At 42.9% G+C, this 23,917-nt stretch overlaps 1 protein-coding gene across 2 annotated transcripts in view; it reads left to right on the top strand.

Annotated features, from left to right (window-relative positions):
• The window catches only part of LOC149308798 (uncharacterized), an 87,927-nt gene that overhangs the window by 38,234 nt on the left and 25,776 nt on the right, over positions 1-23,917 (top strand). For both annotated transcript variants that reach the window (XM_089536484.1, XM_089536486.1), the window contains exons 7-30: positions 550-603; positions 1,650-1,676; positions 2,172-2,252; positions 2,865-2,927; positions 4,202-4,237; positions 4,607-4,648; positions 4,755-4,847; positions 7,164-7,217; positions 7,323-7,379; positions 10,016-10,060; positions 10,173-10,226; positions 10,979-11,020; positions 12,123-12,255; positions 13,187-13,360; positions 14,749-14,832; positions 15,278-15,370; positions 15,656-15,726; positions 15,833-16,024; positions 16,219-16,387; positions 16,689-16,781; positions 17,606-17,710; positions 18,534-18,631; positions 19,066-19,216; positions 20,193-20,306. In XM_089536484.1, the coding sequence (XP_089392610.1) occupies positions 550-603; positions 1,650-1,676; positions 2,172-2,252; positions 2,865-2,927; positions 4,202-4,237; positions 4,607-4,648; positions 4,755-4,847; positions 7,164-7,217; positions 7,323-7,379; positions 10,016-10,060; positions 10,173-10,226; positions 10,979-11,020; positions 12,123-12,255; positions 13,187-13,360; positions 14,749-14,832; positions 15,278-15,370; positions 15,656-15,726; positions 15,833-16,024; positions 16,219-16,387; positions 16,689-16,781; positions 17,606-17,710; positions 18,534-18,631; positions 19,066-19,216; positions 20,193-20,306 (2,125 nt within the window). The remainder of the gene's footprint in view (positions 1-549; positions 604-1,649; positions 1,677-2,171; positions 2,253-2,864; positions 2,928-4,201; positions 4,238-4,606; positions 4,649-4,754; positions 4,848-7,163; positions 7,218-7,322; positions 7,380-10,015; positions 10,061-10,172; positions 10,227-10,978; positions 11,021-12,122; positions 12,256-13,186; positions 13,361-14,748; positions 14,833-15,277; positions 15,371-15,655; positions 15,727-15,832; positions 16,025-16,218; positions 16,388-16,688; positions 16,782-17,605; positions 17,711-18,533; positions 18,632-19,065; positions 19,217-20,192; positions 20,307-23,917) is intronic.

The following is a 23,917-nucleotide window of genomic DNA, read 5'->3' as shown; positions in this document are numbered from 1 at the left end:
TAATAGCCAAAGTATTTACAAAGTGAAAAATCCCACAAGTTCCCTTCCTCATTCTCTTAATTAAAAAATGCAAGGTAAGTAACTAGAGAGTTGGCTTCCATTTCATGATGCTTAAAATCTGCTGCTACATAAGGCTGCCTCACTTTTCCTCCTAGTAGCTGCATATTATCATGGAGTACTAGCTGCTTGTCCTCTCTTCTGGTTAGAATAATTTTTTCCATGTTCTCTGGAACAAGAACATGGCATGCGCAAGCTTTCCATCAATCTGTCATCTTCAGTGGTCAGATATAATGTTCCTTATCTCCATCAGCCTTTTCCAATTGTATCCTGTAAAGGCCAAGCAACTGTGGATTGCTGAGTACATAAAGCGATTTCTCTCTCCTGTATTTAGCTTACTCCTCAAATGTTATGTATGTGAGTTAGTTCCTGATATTTTGCAACATGTGTTACTGCTTTGCTGCTTCTCTCCATTTAACAGAAGTATGCATTTAGATTTTAAGCTGTGTTTAAGTATACTGTACATTGAATTTCAATTTCTTTCTTCTGCAGGGTGAACGTGGCTTTCCTGGCAATGTAGGTTTTCCCGGTCTGCAAGGGCCCCCCGTAAGTATAAGGAACTCCCTCTTACAGTTGTTATATTTGGATTTTGAATTGCAAGTTTTAGTGGCATTGACTTGTTATACAGTCCTTTTATGCATAACTTTTGATTATTATTATGTTTTAAAGAAAAGTGTTGTGACCTAGCATTCTAGCATTGGTCTGGTTTTATACATGATGATCGGTCCTAGAACAGAACCTAGTTTATGGGGATTGGTTTAGCCTCTGTATATCCAAAAATAAGTCTGATTCTGCAGGACTTCATTTGTTTGAAATCACGACACAGAGAGTTCCACATATATTGAATGGCACTACCAATGGAAATCAGCAAAGGGGCTATACTCATTTCTCTAATCATTATGGCAGTGTAATTGATTATGTATTAAATTCAAGATTATTGATTAGATCCATCATGCCTGGGTCCCAGTGGCTGGTGAGAGACCCTCCTTCCATGTTCCAGTTGCCATTGCTGTGACTTCTGAGAGTAAAGATGAGCATCCAGCATGTGCTAGACTTACTTGCCTTCCCCGCTGCCATCCCCATTTCTTATAGTTTTGATACACTATAAGAGCTGATCAATAGAAACTTCACAGAGGTAGTATACATTCTAAATAAGAGGTCAATTAAAGACACTGAGAGATTCCCTCAATGAACCAGTACTTACAGTATGGAGAGCCAGTGTTATACTGGACTTAGAATATCAGACTAGGACTTGGAAGATCCCAGGTTAGGGCCTCAATGCTCCATAAAGCTCACTGAGATGCCTTAGGCCAGCTACTGTCTGTTGCCTGGCCTACCTCACCGAGTTGTTGTGAAGAGTAAAAGCAAAGAGAAGGAAAGCATGCATATTGCCTGGAGCTTGTTGGAAGAAAGGGGAGATATAAATGCCAATATTGAATAATATCATCATCATCATCCAAATATTGAGCTTCTATAATAGCTGTTGACTGAATTGAATTCTTTGATTCAAGAGAGATACATTCTCACTGAATGGGCTACTCATAACTCTGTCTATCTTTCTTTCCCCCACCTCCATTTTTATTTAAATGCAGGGTCCTCCTGGCTTACCAGGAATGAAGGTAAATTTCATTTAAATATGCTGTTATTCTGCAAACACTTTCTGCAAATGCTACTCTGCCCAAGTCTGTTAAATCTGGAATGTCTGAATGCTTTCACCCAAGATTTTAAGATGAAAATAAGTTGGAAACGACATGTAGACACACAGCAACAAACAAATATGTTTTAGCTTGCCAAGGTTTGAGGTGAGGACAAGAGTCATATCATTCTCCAGCTGATGGTAAAGGAATGCTAACCATCATGGCTTGATGGTCTCCCATGCAAGTACCAACCAACCTGTTAAGTTTTCAAGATCAGATCTAGCACCCAATGCATTCATTGGGTCCATAAATGTTATCAATACGTTCATGTAAGGCAATGTTTAAATAAAAATTGGGAGCTTTTGTTTGTGTGTTAAAAATGGTTGCACCAGTATTATATGTGAACTGTATGATCTGTTTCTATAGAAATCTCAATGAGTGCCTTCTTAGTCCAATTTCTCTTCTTCTTTTTAAAAGGGAGAGCCAGGTGAAATTATATCGTCTATGCTTCCAGGACAGAAAGGCGACCCAGGATTCCCAGGCGTTCCAGGGATACCAGTAAGTTGACAGTCAGGAAACCTGTTTATCAATCTGTGAATGAATAACTGCAAATATTTATGATTATTTTTTTCCATCCGTAGTAGGATAGTATTATCAATTGTGAAATTAAACTAGGGGTTGGGGCCTCAAGATGTTGTTTGACTGTGAAACCAATAATCTCTAGCAAATGATGAAGGATGGTTGGAATTGTAGTCCAAAAGCTGGAGGTCCACTATTTGGTCACCCAGTGTTAAACCAAAACTTTAAGGGAACTCCAGTATCTGGTGGGGATATAAATATATGTCAGGCTTGGGGGCATTTAGGAAGTCCCCACCAGTGATGGACACAGCAGAAGGACAAAAGGAGGTCCTTACATGGCTGGCAAAGGTGAAGGTAAGGGAAGCCCTCAATCCAAGGTGGTAACAGAGGGATTTATAAAAGTCTTCACATTTGGTGGCAATGGAGAATCAGGCAGAGCTTTAGACCTGGTGGAAAAGTGGTGGGTTAATTGATGATCCTCCCAGTTGACTAATGCTAATGCTATACTTCCACACAAACACATATATTCTGTAGGTATTCTCATATCATGTTTTTGGGCTCGGATGATCATTCCTTCTCTCCTTGTTACAGGGCCCGCCAGGTCCCATTGGCGCACTAGGTCCCATTGGTCCTCCCGGGCCACCAGGTTTGACGGTACATTTCCTTGATTTCCTCTGCATAACTTTTGCAATGATTAAGTGTTGCCCAATGAGAGTCTGAGCTTCTGCTCTGGAGTTTCTCCAGTGCTTTGCAGTAGAAATGTACAGCATTCAGGGGCAGGGCTTTGAGTAGAGGTGGGGCAAGATATTATAGCAGATTGAAAAGTGTCTCTTGCATCCTGAACAGGACAAGAGAAACCTTTGCGCTGTGAGCAGTAAGAGCAATGAGAGAGAATGAAACAGGGGGATTTCTGCTTGGCATTTCTTTGATCCTGCTGCAAGGCGGGATTAAAGTTCTCCGGAGTGGAGATATCTTAGTGCCCATGTGTGCAAGTTTCCCTATCAGTGGAACAGGTCCATGCTGTGGCAGATCAGGCTTATGGTACTGATGAACCAAGAGGAGTCCCTCCAGGTAGCAAAGCCAACCTCTTTTAGGCCCTGTCTTGTTCCAGAATTGAGTGTGCTCCCAGGCCCGTCCAAGGTTTTGTTTTTATGCTGAACCCTGGCATGCATTACTGTTACAGCATTAGCTTTAATGGTGGTGATACAACAGATGGTAGACAGCAGAAGAAAATCATTCTCGCTCTTGTGCTGATGGGTCCAGCCTCCCATTAATGGAGAATGGACTCCCAAGGTAAACAAAGAAAATCTAAGTGTCCCCTGACCCCAGTAGCTATGAGAAATGTTTAGGTAGTTAGCAATAAACATACATTTCCATAGTCAGTTTCTAGCTTCATATCTTTTTCCCAGCCTCATACTGTGAACCAAATGTAAAAGGTATCCAACAAGATCACTAATACAATTGAACACTTTCATGCCACTGGGCAGCTGTTAACATTTGGCCATGAAACTAACAAGGATTCTAACTCCCATTTCTTTGGTGGCAGAGTCCCAGCTAGTGAGATGAGGCTGAGACTCAGAGGTCCTGCACCACAATGTATCCCTTATTCATTCAACAGCTGGGAAATGAAGCCTGGGTGGGTGGTAAACTTTTATGGAGGGCAGTGGGAGACAGATCCATAGCCCCTTGCCCTGGCCAAATACTTCATGGTTCAAGAAGTGTATAAGTGTCTTGTTTTTGTGTATAGTGCCAGCAACAGAACGAGGCTTCTTGCAATCACTACCTTAGTTTCATATCATGTCAGCAAAGTAGATAAGTCATTGCAAAGTTATGCATCATGGCATCTGATGCAATATCTCATGCAATTTTTTTTTTGGGGGGGGGGAGTGATTGTCTTGCAAAATCATGAGTGTGTGTGTCATTTACAGGGTCCTCCTGGCCCACCAGGATTACCAGGCCCTAAGGTATAGTATCCTTTGTCTACTTTCATTAAGCTTTTTGTATTTTGTTGTGGTTGCTGTTATTACTATTCTTTTGGGCCTTGGCTAGAACCCATTTATTTGCCTGGGCATTTATAAATGGTGCTGTAAATAATGTGTTCTGAATTTGTGGGCCTTTTTTGTCCCTATTGACCGCTCATGTGTTTTATTAGGTGTTTATTTATTGGATTGTTTCAGTATTGCTGTGATTGTTCAGTATTCCTATCCCTTGCCCTGGGATTTTTCTGGTGGGATATTGATGCAAGAAGTTGATGATGAAGACGATGATTACAACAACAGTAGCAATAACAGTATCAAGAGTAATAACAACAATTGTCATGACTCTCTTTTTAGGGCAACATGGGCTTGAACTTCCAAGGGCCCAAAGGAGAAAAGGTGAGTGCAGAGCTGCCATGCTCAGCCTTCCTTTGGTTGGTAGCGGCGGATCAGATGAGAGCACCTTCTAAAACTAATATATCTTGCTGTCTCCTTGGGAAATTAGGGTGAACAGGGACTCCAAGGACCTCCAGGGCCACCAGGGCAGATTGGCGAACAGAAGAGACCAAACGATGTAGAATTTCAGAAGGGAGATCAGGTGAGTGAGAAAAGGAGATTCCAATGGCATTCCCACATTGGGCACATTCATAAACTTGGCCAGGTGCAGCAAGGCACAGTGGATCATGCTCCACCTTCAAACCATAATCCAGCCCATGACATAAGGTGAAGAGAGAACATTCCTGCTCTTTCCATTCATCCTGTACACCTGTCCTCCCTCCCTCCAGTGCCTTCACCTGCCTGCAAAGGGATGCCACGCCTGAATATGGCATACAGACATAGTACAATTCAAGCAACATGTCACAGGGTCCAAAAACAGGCAGGTCACCTCAGTGACAAAACTGAGAACTAGATCCAGACTTTAGTACTCTTGTATTTTACTTCTAGGGGCTCTTCTATTCAATTTCCACTGCTATGCTGACATTTGTCTTTGCACCTTTTCCATGTATTTCTGCTTCCCAAAACTTGAGGTTTGCTGTTTTTAGAGATGCACATTTGATGTAGCTGTCATGAGATCCTCTTGCATAACTGCCTCATATTTCTGCTGGGTTCTCATGAAAGAGGGATGGTTGCCAGACCATTCTGGTTTGGTTTGATGGGTTCCTTCACCTGGAAGTATATATTATAGTTGTCCAAGGCAGCTAAGAACAATAAGACATAAGATTACTGCATAACACACACACATGCACAGAGACAGCAATAAAAGACAGATTAATACAGGCATCACAGCTAGTAGTGAGTAGGGTACATAATCAGTCCATGAGATCTTAAGCTTTTCTGAGCAAGATGGTAACCAAAGATCATCAAAACGGAATCTAAATGGACCTTTCCATCCAGAGAAAAGCCTTTCCACCCTTATTCTCACTACATGTAGCTCTTGTGTTGGCAAGGCACTGATGAGGGTCTCTCACCCTCTCGCAGAGGTTCGTATTTGTGAAGGTGGGTCCTTCAGGTACTTTGGTCCCAAGCTCTTTTAGGACTTTACAGGTTGTAGCAAATTTTGGTGACCTGCAAACCAGTGGCTGAAAGTCACAAATGCACCAGGGAACATAAGAGATGGAAGTTGGCCTAAGCACTACAGTACTGTATGTGATGATGACTTCAGAGTCAACTACTGTAGATGATAGTTTATTTAAAGGACCAGGGGGCAAGAGGCACTGTTCTGTCCTTGAGCATGATTGATGATTCAGGCCCCGTTGGCATGCGGTGCTGAATCTCTTCACCCAGTTGTGTCATTCGTATTTCTTCTCCTCACTCCTCCTTTCTCCTCCTCTTCCTCCTCCTCCTCCTCCTAACTAGCCATCATCCTTAAGACCTAAGCTGAGGAGAACCTGGAGAACCTCCTGGTGTGAGATTTGGTCCTCCTATTAGACAGAGTGAGGCATTAATCTGAAGCAGAATATACATGAAGCTTCATGGATTCTTGGCTTCTCTTGTCATTTACTGTTTAAAGGACATGGCTTGTATATTCCATGCAAACCTCCCTGGTCCCACTCCGAAGCAAGCATGAGAGGTGATGTTGGAGGACACTATCCGGTGACCACTTGTGGTTACTATAACATTCAATGGCCAATCCAGAGTGGCTTCTTGATGTGGAAGTGGGCAGGGGGAGGCACCGTTGTGTTCTTTGCAGCAGTTGGCAAAATGTCTTTGGGCCAGCCCTGACTCTGTGCGCGTGTGTCATGTATGTGTGTGCTCCTGTGACAGTTGCTTTTCCTGCCCTGCTCATTAGGCTGCTGTCTTCCCATGGCGACTGTGGCACCAGGCTACGCGTGCCGCCCCCCTTTTTGCGCCATCTGGGATGCTGCAGGAGCTGCTGGGATTCCCGGGTCTCTCTCTCATTGCTCGCCACGCAGTGATGGCCGCCTGATGGTGAGTGCCACGTCCCTCCCACAGGCTGCTGTTGCTGAGTGGCGGCGGGTGGGGAAGACGGAGGGAAGGAGGAGGCCCAACCCTGTTGTATTCTCTCTGTCTGTCTCTCTGCCTCTCTCTTGCGTCTCTATACTTGTCCAAGTCACAAGGAACCCAGCTTCCTAGCCCACCTTGAAAGGAGCCCTTGTGTAAGTGACATTGACTTGTTCTCCTGCCTGTGGGACTTCGAACTCTGCACATCCCAGTGATAGGCGCAAGTGGCCTCAGCATGGCAAGGACCATTGCTGTCTAACACAGTAGAAACCTTGCTCTCCACTCACATGGGGAGAAAGATCACACCCAAGGACAACATACTAAGGAGTGTCATGAAGTATAGTAGTTTAGATGGGAATGAAAGCATTAATGTTCTACACAGTGCAACGACTTCTCTCTTTTTCCCCCTAATGATCTTCCTCTTCTTTTTCACCCTCGCCATGTTTGACAGGGTGTTCCAGGTGACCGTGGGCCCCCAGGACCTCCTGGGTTACCAGGTCCTCCTGTAAGTAACCCACTTTTGCATTCATTTCTGAAGTCATGTCAGAAATATTCTCTAAAGCCTTGGATCCCACGGAGCCAATGGTTGGTTTGTGTTTCTCCTTCCCAGGGCCCTCCTGGTGGTGGAAAAGGTGAAAAAGGTGAGCAAGGAGAACCAGGCAAAAGAGTAAGTAACTTCTTGAAACCCAGCATTTTTCTCTTTCCAAATCATGTATAGCTTTGGGAATTCAGGTTGGGCCACCAAACGCTGGGTAAGATCTTTTTTTCTCCCTTTCTCCTTTGCTGTGTTGGTGTGGATGAAGAGGCTTTTAGGGAGGACAGTGTAGTTTCCTGGTTGAGAAGGCTCCATTGACTGCAGTTGTATAAAATGTGTATCAGGTGTACATAAACCATAAATGAATTTTGTGTTTAGACTTCAGTCCCACTGCCAAGAATTCATATTATGTATGCATATGCAAATGCAGGTAAAATCCAAAACAGTAATAATAATAATTCCAAAATCCAAGACACTTCTGGTCCCAAGAATTTCAGAAAAAGGAGATGCAACTTGTATTGCAATTTGCAAAGACACTTCCATTTCCAACCAGGAAAATAGGTTCTCTTTATATATGTGTGTGTTTCTGAATCACAAGCTGTGAGCTATGAAGATGACTGCTTAATCCATAATGTTTAATTCCCCCATGACATCAAAAGGGATTGTCCCTACATCTCCAAATTTTGGCCCCAAAGTCTCAGGGCCTAGGATGGGTCTTTACCTGGCAATCCTAAAATGCGTCAAGGGCTCTGCAAGTCTGTGATTTATTGTAAGGTGTGAACTTGGCCAGAGAGCACCCAAATGTGCAGAAGATGCAAATGAAAACATAGAAAGGCAACCCTTTAAAGATATTTTTAATGCATTAATACACAACAGTGGCATGGTGATATCATACACAAGTGCTAAGCAAGGGCTGAGCAAACAAAAAAATAATTAAGAGGATTTGTACATTTTCATTATCATGCTTAGTTAGAATACCATAATTTCCCATGACATCTCAACTTGCCAAGCTGTGGTTTGTTTAAATCTGGGACTAAAAGTTTGTGGGGCTCTCAGTCCAGCATCATCTAAAGGATGGTACCTCCCTCACCGTTTCTTTCCATTGCTATAGCAATGAGACAGGAAGACTGCAGGAGGCAGGATGCTTATTGAGGAAGATATCTGCAAGACGGCTTGGTGTTCCATTTGTTTTGGCATTTTAATGAATTCTCACCCCATATCCGCAAGCGTACAACCATGTAACAACTTCTAAGAGCATGAAATTGATAAATGGATTACCTGCTGGAACCTGTGATCTAGTGACAAGTCTGAAAAGGCCCTGTTTGGAAAAACCAGAGCCTTTGCTTCCTTCAAAGGATGGCTAAAATGATAAGAGGTCCAGATCAGGAAGAACATTGGCCATCTGATGGATAGGATCTCTTGTCCCTTAATATTTTTAAAAGAAGCAGTTCCAGGGCAAGGGCTAAGGTGGACCATGATCATGATGAGGGATGAAAGGTGTATCCTTACATGTTGGTGGAGGAGAGTTACATTGGGAAAATGGCAATGTGGAGCAGAATTACTATCTGCATCACAGTCCCAAACCAGACCTATCTGCATTGTTTGTATAACCCTGGAAGATATTATGCATGCTGCTGCAGTAGTAGGCATTCAAGGTAAAGATCAGGGAATTGTCATTGCGTTATCCAGGGCTTGTTTTTCCTTATAAAGTGAACCCTCCACATTCACTGAAGTTAGGGGGGCAGGGACCCTGTAAAAGTGGAAAACCCCAAAACACTTTTTTTAACCTAAGAGAACACTTCTCATAGGGATCTCTAGTTCTTCCAGGGCAGTTCTGTGGTCAAGATCTGCCCAGAAGTTGACCATGAAATTGCCCTGCATGACCTACAAATGCCCAGAGAAGTGTTCTCTCTAGGAATCTCTAGAGACCTTGTGGCAGACGTTGACAATATAGTCGTGTTGGAGGAACCCAGGGATTCCTAGAGAGAACATAATTAATCAAATCTGTGAATAATCAAATCTGCAAAAGTCAAAGCTACAAATGTGGAGGACCAACTGTATTCCCATAATGATGCCTACCCATTCTTGTCATCCTTAGCACTTGTTTTAATTATGTATACTAACAATAAGTAAATCTACGTTACATAGTTAACATCAGTTTGATCCCACTTAAACTATCTTAAGCTCCATCCTATAGAATCCTAGAATTTGTTGTTTGGTTTAGTTTGGTCAGAAGTCTCTAACTCCCTCACCAAACTACAAATCCCAGGATATCATAGAGTGCCAGAGTAACAATTAAAGTGGGATCTAATTGCTTTAACTTTGTAGTGTATGTAGATAGATTCCCCAAGAACCAGCTGCCTGTTGGTATTTCATAGAATCATAGTTGGAAGGGGCCACAAGGGCCACCGAGTCCAACCTCATGCCATGCAGGAATACAATGGCAGGACTTCTGAAAGATGCCCATCCAACCTATGTATAAAGACCTCCAAAGAAGGAGAATCCACCACCACTGCCAAACAATTCTTGCAGTAAAGAAGTCCTTCCTAATGTTTAGGTGGAATATCTTTTCTTGTCATTTGAATCCATTGGTTCGTGTTCTGGTCTCTGGAGCAGCAAAGAACAATTTGGCTCCATTTACCTTTCAAACAATGCCGGAGAGACAAATTTTACCTTCTGCTATAGCTGCCAACAGTGCAAAGCCAGTAGCATCTTTGCATTATGAAGGTTTCTTGTTTTGTTTCAATCCTCATTTGTGTTTTTTAAAGGGAAAACCTGGCAAGGATGGAGAACCTGGGCAGCCTGGCTTGTTTGTGAGTGTCTTACACTTTTACTCCCTTCCTTTCTTTCACACGTAATGATCTGGTACCGTTTAAATATTCTGAAGACTGATCTCAAGCTCTCTCATCTCCCTTCTTTTCTAAGGGCTTGTCGGGTGATCGTGGCGTCCCTGGCTTTCCGGGAAGAGATGGGGAAAAGGTAAGGGTGCTTTACTACTCAGAACCTCCACCTGTATATACTTGAAAGAGATATAAATCATTGCCACAAGCTTTTGCATCCTTGCAGAGGAAGGGTTCTCACCATGTTGAGAAAATAGACAATTGCCACAAGATTTAGTGGTAATATTAGTATTAGTATTTGCATTCCAGGCATTATTTGTGGGGGGAAATTGCTCTATCAATCTATCTTGTAGTTGTTTTGTGCCTTCAAGTCATGTCTGACTTACGGCAACCCTAAGGTAACCCTATCATGGGTTTTTCATGACACAGTTTGTTGAGAGGAGGTTTGCCATTGTCTCCCATGAAGCTGAGAGCATGTGACTTGCTCATGGTCATATATTGGGTTTCATGGCCAAACAGGGAATCGAACTCTGGTCTCCGGAGTTGTAGTCCGACTCTCAAAACCTTATATTAGACTGACCCTCATTCTTTCTATCTTATGCCCCATCTTCCCCCCATGACTAGCACTCAAGATGGCCTGCACATACCCTTTTTCTACCTAATTGCATTTTGTGCAGAAATGTGTTTTTCACCAAAGAAGGAGAAATAGCCCTAAAATTTGCAAAATATATGCCGGCCCGATCACAATCTTCCCCAGCAGGGAGAAAAGTTGTGAAGCCTTTCATTCTTGTGTGTGAGAGTGATATAACTGAAGATTCACATCCCTGAAGTATATACAGTTCCTGATCCGTTTTACTGCTAATGTCAAACTTGTCAAAATTTTCTTGGCAGGGTCAGAAAGGCGACGCTGGTCCACCTGGCCCTCCTGGTCGTGTAAGTATCCATTATTATTATTATTATTATGCTTATGCTTATGCTTATGCTTATGTTTATTTGTATCCTGCCTTCCTCCCAGTATGGGGACTCAAGGCGGCTTACAAATCTAAAACAGTCCAAGTTCTAGCCATTCACGCAGTTACCTCCCTTGTGTTTTGCATGGCATCTTTTCTCCCATCATCATCATCTCATTTAATTTAAAATCTGCTTGCTTTTATCATTGTTAAGTGTTACAGAGTTGGACCATATATTAGATACAGGGATACCTCAGTCAAGAAAGCCTCTGACAAAGAAGAGATCTTGCAGCACCTTTGAGACTAAATGAAAGAAAGAAATTGGCAGCATGAGCTTTCGTAGACTTCAGTCGGCTTCCTCAGAAGTAGTTCCCTGACTGCTTTGTACAAGTCTTTTTATTCTCATCCAGCCCTCTTTCCTTCCTCATCCTCTGTCCACCTGCAAGTCTTTTTAGCAACATTGGCATCGGGATGGTGAAGGAGGGCTGGAGAAACACAGACTTTGTAAGTGTTCAGTGTTTAGAAACGCTCCTGAACTTTGCAGTTTGGGACTCCAGCTAAAAATTTACACATGGTTGTTTTCCTTAGAAAACAGCATTTTCTATGCAGAAAAAATGCATGGGGTTTATTTGTAAAGGAAATACCATTTTCTGCACATGAAACATCTTTTGTGGCCCAGAAAATAATATTTCTCTCCAGAAATGCTGTCTCTTACGCAGAAAGCGCTGTTTCCTAAGCAAAGCGACCATGGGTGAATTGTGCACAGAAGAAGTCTCTTATTGCAAAAAGGCTTCGAAAACTGCACCGTTTCAGAAGACTTTCTTGCAGTGGGAAGAAAATGTGTTAAATTGCTTGTTGCTTCCTTTGAGATGAAAATTAGTAAATAATTACACCCCTGGATTTCTCTCTGCAAATTCTGTCATAGCTGTGTGTGCCTATTTACAACAGGTACTTTATTACGGGTCATTTTATTGATGCTGGTATAAGAAGTTTGAGCTTCCAGTTCATCTCTGCAGAATGTTGTTGCCTTTATCTTTCTGTATTTGCATAACACTTTCGTTTTCCCAATTCATGGGGTTTGCCAGGTAATTCCTAGGCCAGATACTGGTGCAACGGTGGGACCCAAAGGTAGCAAAGGTTTGCCAGGATTTCCTGGAGAGAAGGGCGAGCGCGGCTATCCTGGTCTAGAAGGTCCTCCCGGCTTTCCAGGTCCCCCAGGTAAGAGGATGAGACTCTTGGGTATATGCCAGTTGGGCACCAGCCTAGATAGCGATGTGATTTCCAACCCAAAGCAAATACCTGGTCATTGTATTCCTTATAATCCCAGCAAAGGACGACACTGTTGAAGCTCCACTCCATTCCTACTCTGATGTAACTAGCAACCTTTCATTGTCCCCAATGCTTGCAGATTTCATGTTCTGAAGAGGATGGAAATGAAGGGGCATTCAGCAAGTTATTGATTTCAGCAAGTCCCTTCTGACCATCTTTTCCAACTCTATTATCCTATGATTCTATGACTAAATCTAGATCCAACCCAGTATGTAGTTTGACTGTGCTTAGATAGTTTGCCCTGTTTTACTATACTGTAACTTCATGGAAGGAACCACAAGGACCATCCAGTCCAACCCCTTGCTGTGCAAGAATACACCATTAAAACACTCCTGAAAGGAAGCCATCCAGCCTCTGTTTAAAAACCTCCAAAGTAGGAGACTCTACAACCCTCCAAAGGAGTGTGTTGCAATGTGGAATAGCTTTTACCATCAGGGAGCCCTTCCTAATGTTTAGGTGGAGTCTCTTTTCCTGTAGTTTGAATCCATTGCTCCATGTCTTAGTGTTTTGGAACAGCAGAAAGCAAGCTTGCTGCTTCTTCCATATGACAACTGTAGCAACTGGATTTACTGCAACTCCCAGAAGTCCTAGCCAACACAGTCAGTGATGAGAGCCCAAAAACATTTGGAAGGTTCACCATTGCCAATTGCTTTCTTAATTTCCAGTATGGGATTAAGATATGGTTGGTTGGTTGGTTGGTTGGTTGGTTGGTTGGTTGGTTGGTTGGTTAATTGATCACTTGGTTGGTTGGATGAACACTGTGGCTTTCATTTATGCCCAAAGCAGTCCGACTGAGAATATGAATCTTTTCCTACTCCAGGAATTCCAAGCATAGGTCCTTCTGGCACACCTGGTCTCCCTGGAGAAAGAGGACAGAAGGGGGATCAAGGTCTCCCTGGGATTTCCATCCCTGGCCCACCTGGAATTGATGGACGACCAGGACTTCCCGGTCCCCCGGGTCCCCCAGGACCACCAGGAACAGCAGTTTCACCAGGTAAGACATAATATTGGGCCTCCAATTAACTGGATAATGTTTTTGTATCCCTTTCCTTTCTCAAACCAGTTACTCAGCTGAGCAAAAGGCAGAAAGACTCTTAAACGTTGAAAGAGTCCTGGTATCAAGGTGCAACAGAATCACCCAAAGGTCTGCTTTAGCCTATATTAACTTCAGTACATGTTTAGGAACTTCTCCTCCAAGGCTTTTGTGGCTTGATCTATATCAGGCTTTGCCATGATGCCCCAGTATCTCTGTGGGTGGTATTGCAGCATTGGTATTCCTTTTCCCTTGTTTTTTACAAGGCATGCAGTTTCACAAATGTATTCTGCATTGAATCTTGCTTCCTCTGATGCTGTGATGGAGGATCTCAGGCTAAATCTGTCTTTATTGTGGTCCCAGCCCTTCTCAGATGGCCATGGTCTCCTCCATTTGGCCCAATTCTCTGTAGCACCATCATTAGTGGTTTCCCACATTTTATAGTCTTTTCCCCACCAGTTTTACCTTCTATAGAATGCTTACTTACAGTGGCTCCAAGGAACTAGGAGACAGGAGAGCGTTGACCTCTGGTTGATATCCTTGGCTCTGAGTATACAGCAAACATTAACCCTGAGAGGAGTCTACTATTTCTTGCCTAAGGGGAAATGAGTCTCAGTGCCTTCTCCCAACCAAGTCAGTTGTTCTGCATAGTGGACCCAGGGATGGCATCTTTATTTTATTTATGGTGTTCATGCTCCATCCTTCAGCCCTAAAGCCTCTCAGAGTGGCTTAAATTATACACTACCTTCTACTACTGGAAACAAAGCCTACTTGGATGAACAAATGGAACAGAATGACTGAACCTGTTGTTACAAACCATTTGTATCTACACAAGCTTTCTGCTGAGTTATATTTAGCAGACAGTGATACAGATTCAATGTTAAATCATGGTTTACTGCACAAACTTGCCTGAGCCACGGGCCTATACCATCTCCCCACTTTGTGGAGCATGACAAAAGAGAGATGCTAGAAGCCATGGGTTGGTCAACCCTCATTAGCTAGATATGACAGGGGACATGACTCTATGTTTGGTAGCCATGACACTCAAGTGGATGTTGGCTTATGCCAGGGCCATGACACACTGTCTTTGGTAGCCATGCCTCTCAAGTGGATGCTGGCTTATGCCCCAGCTAAATGGATGCTATGATGAAACAAGGATGACATTTATACTCATTTTTATATACACCTTGTCAAAAGGTCTTAAGAGGGAACAGGTATGGTCATCCACCCGTAAGTGCATATGACACAACCGAATTTTGCATTTCGACATGGGCCCATCTCTAAGATATCTTATTATATACATATATGCAAATACAAACACCTTGAACTGCCTTTGCCTTTCCTTTCAGTGGATGGGTTATGTGAACGAGGGCCTCCCGGCCTCCCAGGCCTCCCAGGTGAACAAGGATTTATGGGAGAGACAGGCCAGAAAGGTACAATAACATCATTCATTCCTGTTGGTCTTAAAGTGGGGTTGAGGAGTGTATTAAGACTTGCTGGGGAGCCTAAACTAATGGGCTCACATAACATTATCCCAAAATGTATATTCTGGGGGTTTTTTTTGTACATTTTATATTTCAGAGTATATTTATATTTCTTGTATACTGCAACCTAGTATTTGTTTTCATAGACAACAGAAATAATTGTTGTTTTTTATTTTGTACATTAGCATAATGCACAATATGCCTATTTCTGTTGTATACTACAGAAACCCTATATTCAGGTGTTCATGTTGTATGTTTTTATCTATTCTACATTTTAATTTCTACACTGCTTTGACTCCCAGTTTGGGTGGAAATGTGGGATATAAGTGAAGGTTGCTTTTGTTGTTATTCCATGCACGGTTATTCACTTCAGTGCTTAACTCATCCTTTCCAGGAGATAAAGGGGACACGTGTTTCAACTGTATAGGAACTGGCATTTCTGGCCCTCCTGGGGAGAAGGGGCTCCCTGGATTACCTGGAAGCCCAGGTAAGATAGACTGGTTGCATCCAACCTTCCCTAATTCTTGCATAAGTATACAAAGGGATCTAGTAGCACCTTTGAGACTAAATGACAGAAAGAAGCTGGTAGCATGAGCTTCATCTCTGAGGACATAAGCTCAAGTCTATGAAAGATCGTGCTACCCGCTTCTTTTGTTTCAGTTAATGTCAAAGATGGTACTAGATCACTTTGGATATATCTTTGAATTTCTACTGACAAATCATGGCTATGTTCTAGTGGCCATTCTTGATACTTCCTTTTACCTGTGAACAGGTTCACCTGGTTTACCTGGACCAAAAGGTGATAAAGGATTTCCTGGCCTAGTTGGCCTTGTTGGGCCCCAAGTAAGTACCGGTAGCTGACTTTCATGGGAGCATGGGGTTGAAGGGAGATTGTATTGAAACATCTGTGCAGTCCTCAGAACTGAAATAGCTGCGGTTCTTTCCCTAGGGTCTTCCTGGCCCTCAAGGTCCTCCCGGACGACCCGGTGCCAAAGGCGATCCAGGTGATGTCCGTACTTTCCCTGGGTTGAAAGGCGATAAAGGAGACCCAGGCTTCCCAGGCCCTGCAGGGCTGCCTGGTTTGGATGGGACCCGTGGACAAGATGGAAGCCCGGGACTTCCTGGACCTAAAGGAGAGCCAGTAAGTTTGCGTGAATGGGGCAGTGTTGCAAATCCACGATTTGAAGATGCACAACAACATTGGAGACTAGATAGACCATCAATCAGCAAAGCGACCCATACCTTCTTATTGGGACAGAATGGCCTTATAAATAAGTATTGAGAAGTCTGCCGTCATGCACTTGTTTTTCTTTCTCCATTTCCTTGTCCTTTCAGGGAGGCATCAATTTCAAAGGAAGCAGGGGCCCCTCTGGTGATCCAGGGATCCCTGGACTTCCGGGGGACCGAGGGCCACCGGGGCCTCCTGGATTTGGTCCACAGGGTCCTCCGGGAGAGAAGGGCATTCAGGGTGTTTCAGGTCGCCCGGGATCCCCTGGAGTCCCAGGTTAGTATATTTACCTTTTCACAACGAAGCACCAAAGACAAAATCTGTTGTCGTCGTCATCATCATCATCATCAGGTTTCCATCACAGGGTCAGCCTTCTTCACACTCAGTAGAATGGGAAATGGTGGGAAATGTTCAGGTTTATCGTTGTCCGTGTTTCTGTTGGTTTAGTTTCTCCTCCTTAATTATCTTCCTTTTTAAAGAAAATTTAAACTTTTTTGAGGGGGGCAATCCATATTAAATGTTGACATCTCTGCAGCGAATTATTTGAGGTGTTCACCTGTACCTTTCCTACTTTCAGGACCCAAAGGAGACCCTGGTCAAACAATCACAGAATCGGGGTCTCCAGGAATACCTGGTCCTCCAGGCAGGGATGGCGAAATTGGTCTCCCAGGTAAGAGATTAGCTATGATTCCTGGTGAAATTTCATCACCCATTAGAAGAAAAGCAAAAATCATTTGTGCCTAAAACAATTTTGCACAGAAAAGAGGGGCTTTTTTCCCCCCAAATCAATTTGTTGTAAATTTGTAGGAAAGAATTTCCAAAATGTTAAAAATCGCCCCAAAATGTAAAAAAACCCTTTCATACCAAGTAATGAGAAAACGTCTTGAACTCTTCATCTGTGAATGCTACAATGAAATAAGGATTACAGGTTGAGCCTCCCTTATCTGGAATTAAAAAATATGGAATATTCAGTGTGCATAAATTTTGTTCCATTATTAAAAAATATTGTATACTACTACCTTCATGCTGTGTGTATAAAGTGCATAGGATACAACTGAATTTTGCGTTTCAACTTGGGCCCATCTTTAAGATACCTTGTTATATGCATATATGCAAACATAGGTATTCCAAAAATCCCCCCCAAAAAATTAAAATCCAAAACACTTCTGGTCCCAGGCATTTTGGATAAGGGAGACTCAACCTGTATATACACGTTGCATAATTATATCTGTGTGATGCGACTTCAGCTGCTCTGGATTCAAAGGCTTGGATGTATAGTTTGGTAAGGTACTCATAATTTTTCAGTAGAGAGCTTCAGTGTATTCTCTCCCATGAACCAGAGTACTTCACTGAACTACTGATCCCAGGATTGCACAGAATGGATCCATGACAATCTAAGTGGTATCAGACTACCCTAACTGTAAAATGTAGATATGTTCATAAGTGACGTTTTGTGCCCCTTGACTTTGCTGATTGAAATGTACGTCTTTCCAGGTGACCCAGGTCCACCAGGGCCAGCTGGATTGCCAGGGTTCCCTGGGCAGAAAGGTGACCCAGGACTACCTGGCATCGGTCTTCCAGGCCCACCAGGACCGAAAGGTTTGTCTTTGTCGTATTCTATAATGCCTGTGTGGAAAAGAGATTAGACTCTTGTACTTATGACTATGGAAATCTGGGTTCAAATCCTCACTCAGCCTCAAAGCATTGTAGGTAAACTGCCACAGTGGCTTGTTGTGAAAGTGAAAGGTTTTGACCTCTGGGAGGTCAGGGGGCTCCAAATGTGGTGAAAATACCCTCCATATCCGTATAGCTAATTTGTGGGCATTTTGGATTGGGGGGAATTTTGCAACATTTTGTTTCAACCCTCGGGGTTCCTTGGAGGTAAGATAAGATTGTTGTTGTTGTTGTTGTGTGCCTTCAGGTCAATTCCAACTTATGGTGACCCTAAGGCAAACCTATCATGGGCTTTTCTTGGCAAGATTGGTTCAGAGGAGGTTTGTAATTTCCATCCCCTGAGGTTGAGATAGTGTGACTTACCTAAGGTCACCCAGTGGGTTTCCATGGCCGAGCTGGGATTCGAACCCTGGTCTCCAGAGTCATCATCCAGTGCTCAAACCACTGCACTACCCTGGCTCTTGAAAGGGAAACTATGATGGACAAATGCCAAGATCTCCAAGTGGAGTTAGGAAAGAGTCCTGCCTAAAGACTCAAAGAAGTATTGCTGCCAGTCAGAGTTGATAGTATTGTAAATGGACCAATGTAGGATAAAAGCATTTCTATATTCCTCCTGTCTTGCTCATGTGATGTCCCAGAAGCATTGGAATTGTGTAGGGAAAGGGTCATAATGGTATGAAAATAGGAGCTTACTTTAATATGATGTTTCTTGATACGGTTAACCAACCCCTTTTTAATTATGTTTTAGGTTTCCCTGGATTGCCAGGTCTCCCCGGAGCACCAGGAACCCCTGGAATAGCAGGTCTAGATGGACCTCCCGGCCCACCTGGAATAGCAGGACAGAAGGTCTGTAAAGAAGATCCACTAACTTGGCTTGGGAGGGCAGGAATGGATGTAATAATGAGATTTCCAACTTATAGCAACCCTAAGGCAATCATGGGGTTTATTGGCAAGTTTCCTCAGAGGAAGGTTGCCATTGCCATCAGGTACCAGCAAACCATAATTTAGGATATTGTGGGAGTGAACACATTGTGATAGCTAGCAGAAGATTCCATCGTGATCATTTCATATATATATATATATATATATATATATATATATATATAATGATTATTTCTTATATATATATTATACATATACCATTTTTGTGTGTGATTGCAGTAAATATGAATAGGAAAAAATATATATAACTGTGTTTAGTGGGAACAAAGAAAAACATTCTAAAAGATCATCCTTCCTTCTTTTCTTTCTTTCTTTCTTTCTTTCTTTCTTTCTTATAGGGGGATCGTGGATTTGGTGTTCCAGGACCAGCTGGGCCACCTGGGCCACCAGGTTTTAAAGGGACACAGGGTTCGAAAGGTGAACCTGGCTTTCCAGGAACTCCTGGTACTCCGGGACGCGCAGGTTTAAATGGAACTCCAGGACCTAAAGGTAATAAGCGTGGATACTTAATAGTTTGTTGTTCTGTGCCTTCAGGTTATTTCTGACTTATGGCAACCCTAAGGCAAACCTATCATGGGGCTTTCTTGTACTATACTTAAGTACCATACTTAATAGTACCAGTCAGTATAAATAACACTGATGTCACCTAGATCAATAAGCAGACTCAGTATGAAGCACATTTCTTTGTGCATTTGCATGGTCCTTGCTAGTCTTTCTGTTGAGTGTTTGCTAAGAATGTGTCCAGAGGAGGGCGACCAAAAATGGTGGAAGGTCTAGAAGGTCCAGAAACCATGTCCTATGAGGATTGACTCAAGGAGCTAGGTATGTTTAGCTGGAGAAGAGAAAGTTAGGAGGGGACATGATAGCCATGCCTAAAGATTGGAATGGATGTCATATTGAGGATGGAGCGAGCTTGTTTTCTGCTGCTGCAGAGACTAAAGCTCAGAACAGTGGATTCAAGTACTAGGAAGAATTTCCTATTGGTAGGAGCTGTTTGACAGTGGAATATGCTGTCTTGGATGGAGTCTCCTTCTTTGAAGGATTTTAAGCAGAGGCTAGATGGCCATCTGTCACAGGGAGGGCTTTGATTGTACAGTTGAGCCTCGATTTATGCGGGGGATCCGTTCCGGACCCCCCTGTGTAAGGCGAATTTCGCCCGTGCACACAGTGGCAGCCACAGGTGCACACCCCATTCATTCGAATGGGACACACCACCCCTTGCACCCCACATGCTCCCCTCAGCTTGGGCACGTACGCTCAAAGCCACGTATAACGTGGGCGCGCTGTATGCTCCTGTGTGGCAGAATGGGGTTGTACTGAATGGCCCTTGTGGTCTCTTCCAACTCTATGTTTGTATTATTCTAAGACAGACAAAAAGGCATCATCCTATGTACTTGGTAATATAAACATTATCATTAAGTGTATAGCCTTCTAAAGATAGCATTTCTTGCCATCTTATTTCCAGGTGACCCTGGGCCACGCGGCCAGCCTGGGTTAGTAGGACCTCCAGGGTTTCCAGGAATTGGTGGTCAAGGTCCCCCAGGCGCACCGGGGCCTCCAGGACCTGTCGGCCCCCCAGGTAAGATTTGTTTAGCAAATGATGGGATCCAAAGAGAACAGCAACTGGAATGAATTTGGGAAAACCAGCCGTTAAAATGGATACTTAATGATTTGTGAGAAGAGATTAAAAATTTCTCACATTGACTTCCACAGTTGGGGAGTTCCTGACATATCCCAGAGTAGGAGTGGGCAACTGTAGAAGATCTATAGGGAGCATCAGCCATTGGAGCCATTCCATCCAACCACAAAAAAAACCCTTTTTGCCCCCAAATGTCCCACCACCCCCAGCAGGGATTATTTGGAGGCAAATAAAACATACCTTTGGGGCTCCCCAATGGCCATGAAATTGCCCCGGGGCCACACTTTGCCTTGCTGCCCAACAGCAAAACAATTACGAAAGTCAAAGCAATATTTCTGTTGGGTTTCTCCTGGAAATTATCCACAAATATTAAATTGGGCTGAGTAAACAGGGCTTGCCTTAAAACAATTAACATTTGTTGCCTTTTTTGCTGTTGGAGTGTAATTCGTCCATAATTATAGGCAGCAAAAACATTTTGCAGAACACTGATAGCCATGGATTATGTAGGATTGTGCTGATTTTTTACTTAAATGTAGGTCTGGAGAAAATTGTTAAATTGGATCATGGTTGGTTGCTTTCTTGGGATTGGGATTAAGACATACATGGTTGAATGGTTGGTTGGTTGGTCGGTCGGATGAATTACTTAATTGATAAGATTCCTGGTTTCAGAGTAAGGATAGTTCTTAATAAAATAATAAACCTGAGTCTTTCCAGGAATTGGTGCCCAAGGGCCTCAGGTAATACTTGTTAGGAATGATATACCTGGGGCTTTCTGCTTTCAAGAAAGAGAGCGGAATATATGGTCCTATAACTTCTGCATTACGATGGTACTGCTTTTTCACACTGTGCCTGTCATGGAAATATTTTCTGCACTGTATGCCACATGGAAATGCCAATTAACACCAACGGCATTGCTACAGAAGCCTAGCCAGAAGCCTGACAGGCCCTCATGTTCCTGAGGCAGTCCTGTGAGGTTTGCCTAATATATGGATAAGTCATAAATCCACACAATCATTAACCGCTATCAGAATGTTTTCTTGCGAAGCTCAACACCATTTCATGTTTCACTCCAAGCCACTTAGAGAACATGTTTTGGCTCTTGCTGTGCACATCTGTATAGCTGTATTGCATGAACACAAGCCACCATGTATTTATTTTCACACTTGCGGATGCCAACATTGGGTTAAAAATGTGGTCAGGCAAATTCTGTACCTACTGTATTGAAAGAAAATCCACGACTGGGGCTTCCTCTGTGACCATATCAATGTTGCAAAATGCATCAAGACTGGGATGTCTAGTCCCAACAGCCCAAAGGTGGGGAATGTACAATCCTTCAAGCCTCATCCATATCTTGTCCACATCACTTTGTAGTTGTCCCACTATGTTACCTCTATGGGAAGTCCAACTTTGTACAAGTCAAGTCAACTTCAGTTTGACTACTTCCACTGATGTGTCGTGTTTTGAATGGCTTCCTGAGTCAACAGCATTATAGAAGGATTTACCTTGATTTGATATCACATTTTAATGCCCGTTCCGCATGACATGCCAGAGTATCTCAACCAAATCTCTGCATGTAACACAGCTGTCAATGCACGTTTACTCACCTGTTTGCCAAGTGCTGTAATTTCCACATCAAGTTGTCTACTGTTGGGTTTATACCCTACATTCATTTTTTCCCATATGAACTTTAGATCTACTCAATTAAAGCAATCTATATGGTTCAGTTTTTGTTCTTGTTCTATCGTTTCACTCCTCCAGCACCTGCATGGCTGAAGCTTTGACTAACAAACCAGAATTAACCATCTTTGCTTGGCACTGTTGGCTTTGTCCTGATGTCACACGCCTTCCTTCTTTTACCTATATTTGTCTCCCTAGAATTCCATTTTTTCTCTAGCAATAACTTGGGATAACAGTGACATGAGTCTTTGTTTCTGTGCAGTTTGAAGCCATCTTCTTGGCTTATGTTTTCCTTTGGGCAGTTCATTATTTATTGCGATATTGTCACTGAAGAACAAATTATTTTCTAAGGAGAAGAAACCCCACCAATAAATAAGTGCATTGCAACATTTTGGTTTACTTCCATTATTCAAAGGCATCAAAAGGTTCGGTTCCTATTGGAATTTCTGTATGACAAAAATGCATTCATTTTCTCCAGATATGATAGTGACTACCCATTGGAAAACATTTCAGTCCAAGTGTACCTGAAATTCAGTTTCTAGATGTTGCTACCTTGGCATTATGCTTGGGTTAGATAACTGACGATGGTCACAATCCACAACCCGTTTGTTCACTGGTTGATCTCTCAAGTTGTTGGGTTGTGGATTGAAACTATTATGTCGCTTTTTGGTCTAACATTATTGTGATTACTTTTGTATCTTAACCCTAATGGCATTCTCCCAACTCCCTACTACCTACCTGTGCTTCAACCTCCTGATGAGTTCTTACCATGATGGCTTTTCATCTTCTCAGGCCCACCAGGTATTATGGTTTCCTTTTTCCGCCTCTTTCCCCCTTCCCATAAATGTATTGATTTTCTTTTCTTTCTTTCTTTCTTTTTAAATGCACATAATTCCACATAATGTTCTGTGGGTTTTTTTGGGCTATGTGGCCATGTTCTAGAAGAGTTTCTTCCTGACATTTCACCAGCATCTGTGGCTGGCATCTTCAGGCATTTCTCCAAAGATGCCAGCCACAGAGGTTGGTGAAACATCAGGAATAAACTCTTCTAGAATATGGATACCAGCCATGAAAGCCTTCGAATTCTACATAACATTTTCAGTAGAGTTCCAGTGCAATGGGACTCTCTTCTGATTTGCTTCCCCACACAGCTGTCCACATCATCCCCAAAACTGGGTTCGGAGTAATTCTTAGCCCTACAGAACCAGTTTTGTGGACACATGAGGGTTTGCATTAAGGGAAGGAGGATTCCCCCATTTCTGCTGGGTTCTGCTATTCTGCCGCTTGGTATTACGTGTTAGATACTACACTGTAGGTGGGAAGGAGTCTCTAAACCAGCTTCTGGAAGAGGGCTGGGGAACCTTTGGCCTTCCAGATGTTTAGGAAAATAACTCCCACAGTCCCTTGTTACTGATGATGTTTGGTAGCATTAATAGGAGTTGTAGACCAGAACAGCTGGAGAACCAAAAATTCCCAACTCTAATGTCTCAAGAAAGCTGACTCTTAGTGAGCTCTATGCAAGCCTATAGTACATACAGAGAATAGGATGTGACTGGCCTGCTATCAAGGTATGATAGCTCACACCTTCCAAATCCTCCTCTATAAAGAACTTCTCTTCAGCTCTTGGTTTTCTTCTTCAAGAAGAGCATAATCTAGTCTGTTTCTAGACTCTTGGTCCAGGCGGTTATTATTTACTCATTCGGTCAAGAGTAGCTCTCACCTCGGAGGCCTGACGGAAGATGGCTCCTCAAGAGAAATTTAAGGCTGATCACATAGACTTCTATGCATACTTTTACCATAATAATAATAATAATAATAATAATAATAATAATAATAATTTTATTTATATACCGCCCTTCCTATGATCAGGGCGG

The sequence above is a fragment of the Sceloporus occidentalis genome, unplaced genomic scaffold (assembly GCF_023333645.1).
Source record: "Sceloporus occidentalis isolate IW3139 unplaced genomic scaffold, rSceOcc1.0.p SCAF_8, whole genome shotgun sequence".
Lineage (NCBI taxonomy): Eukaryota > Metazoa > Chordata > Lepidosauria > Squamata > Phrynosomatidae > Sceloporus > Sceloporus occidentalis.
This window is presented reverse-complemented; position numbering and strand designations above follow the sequence as displayed.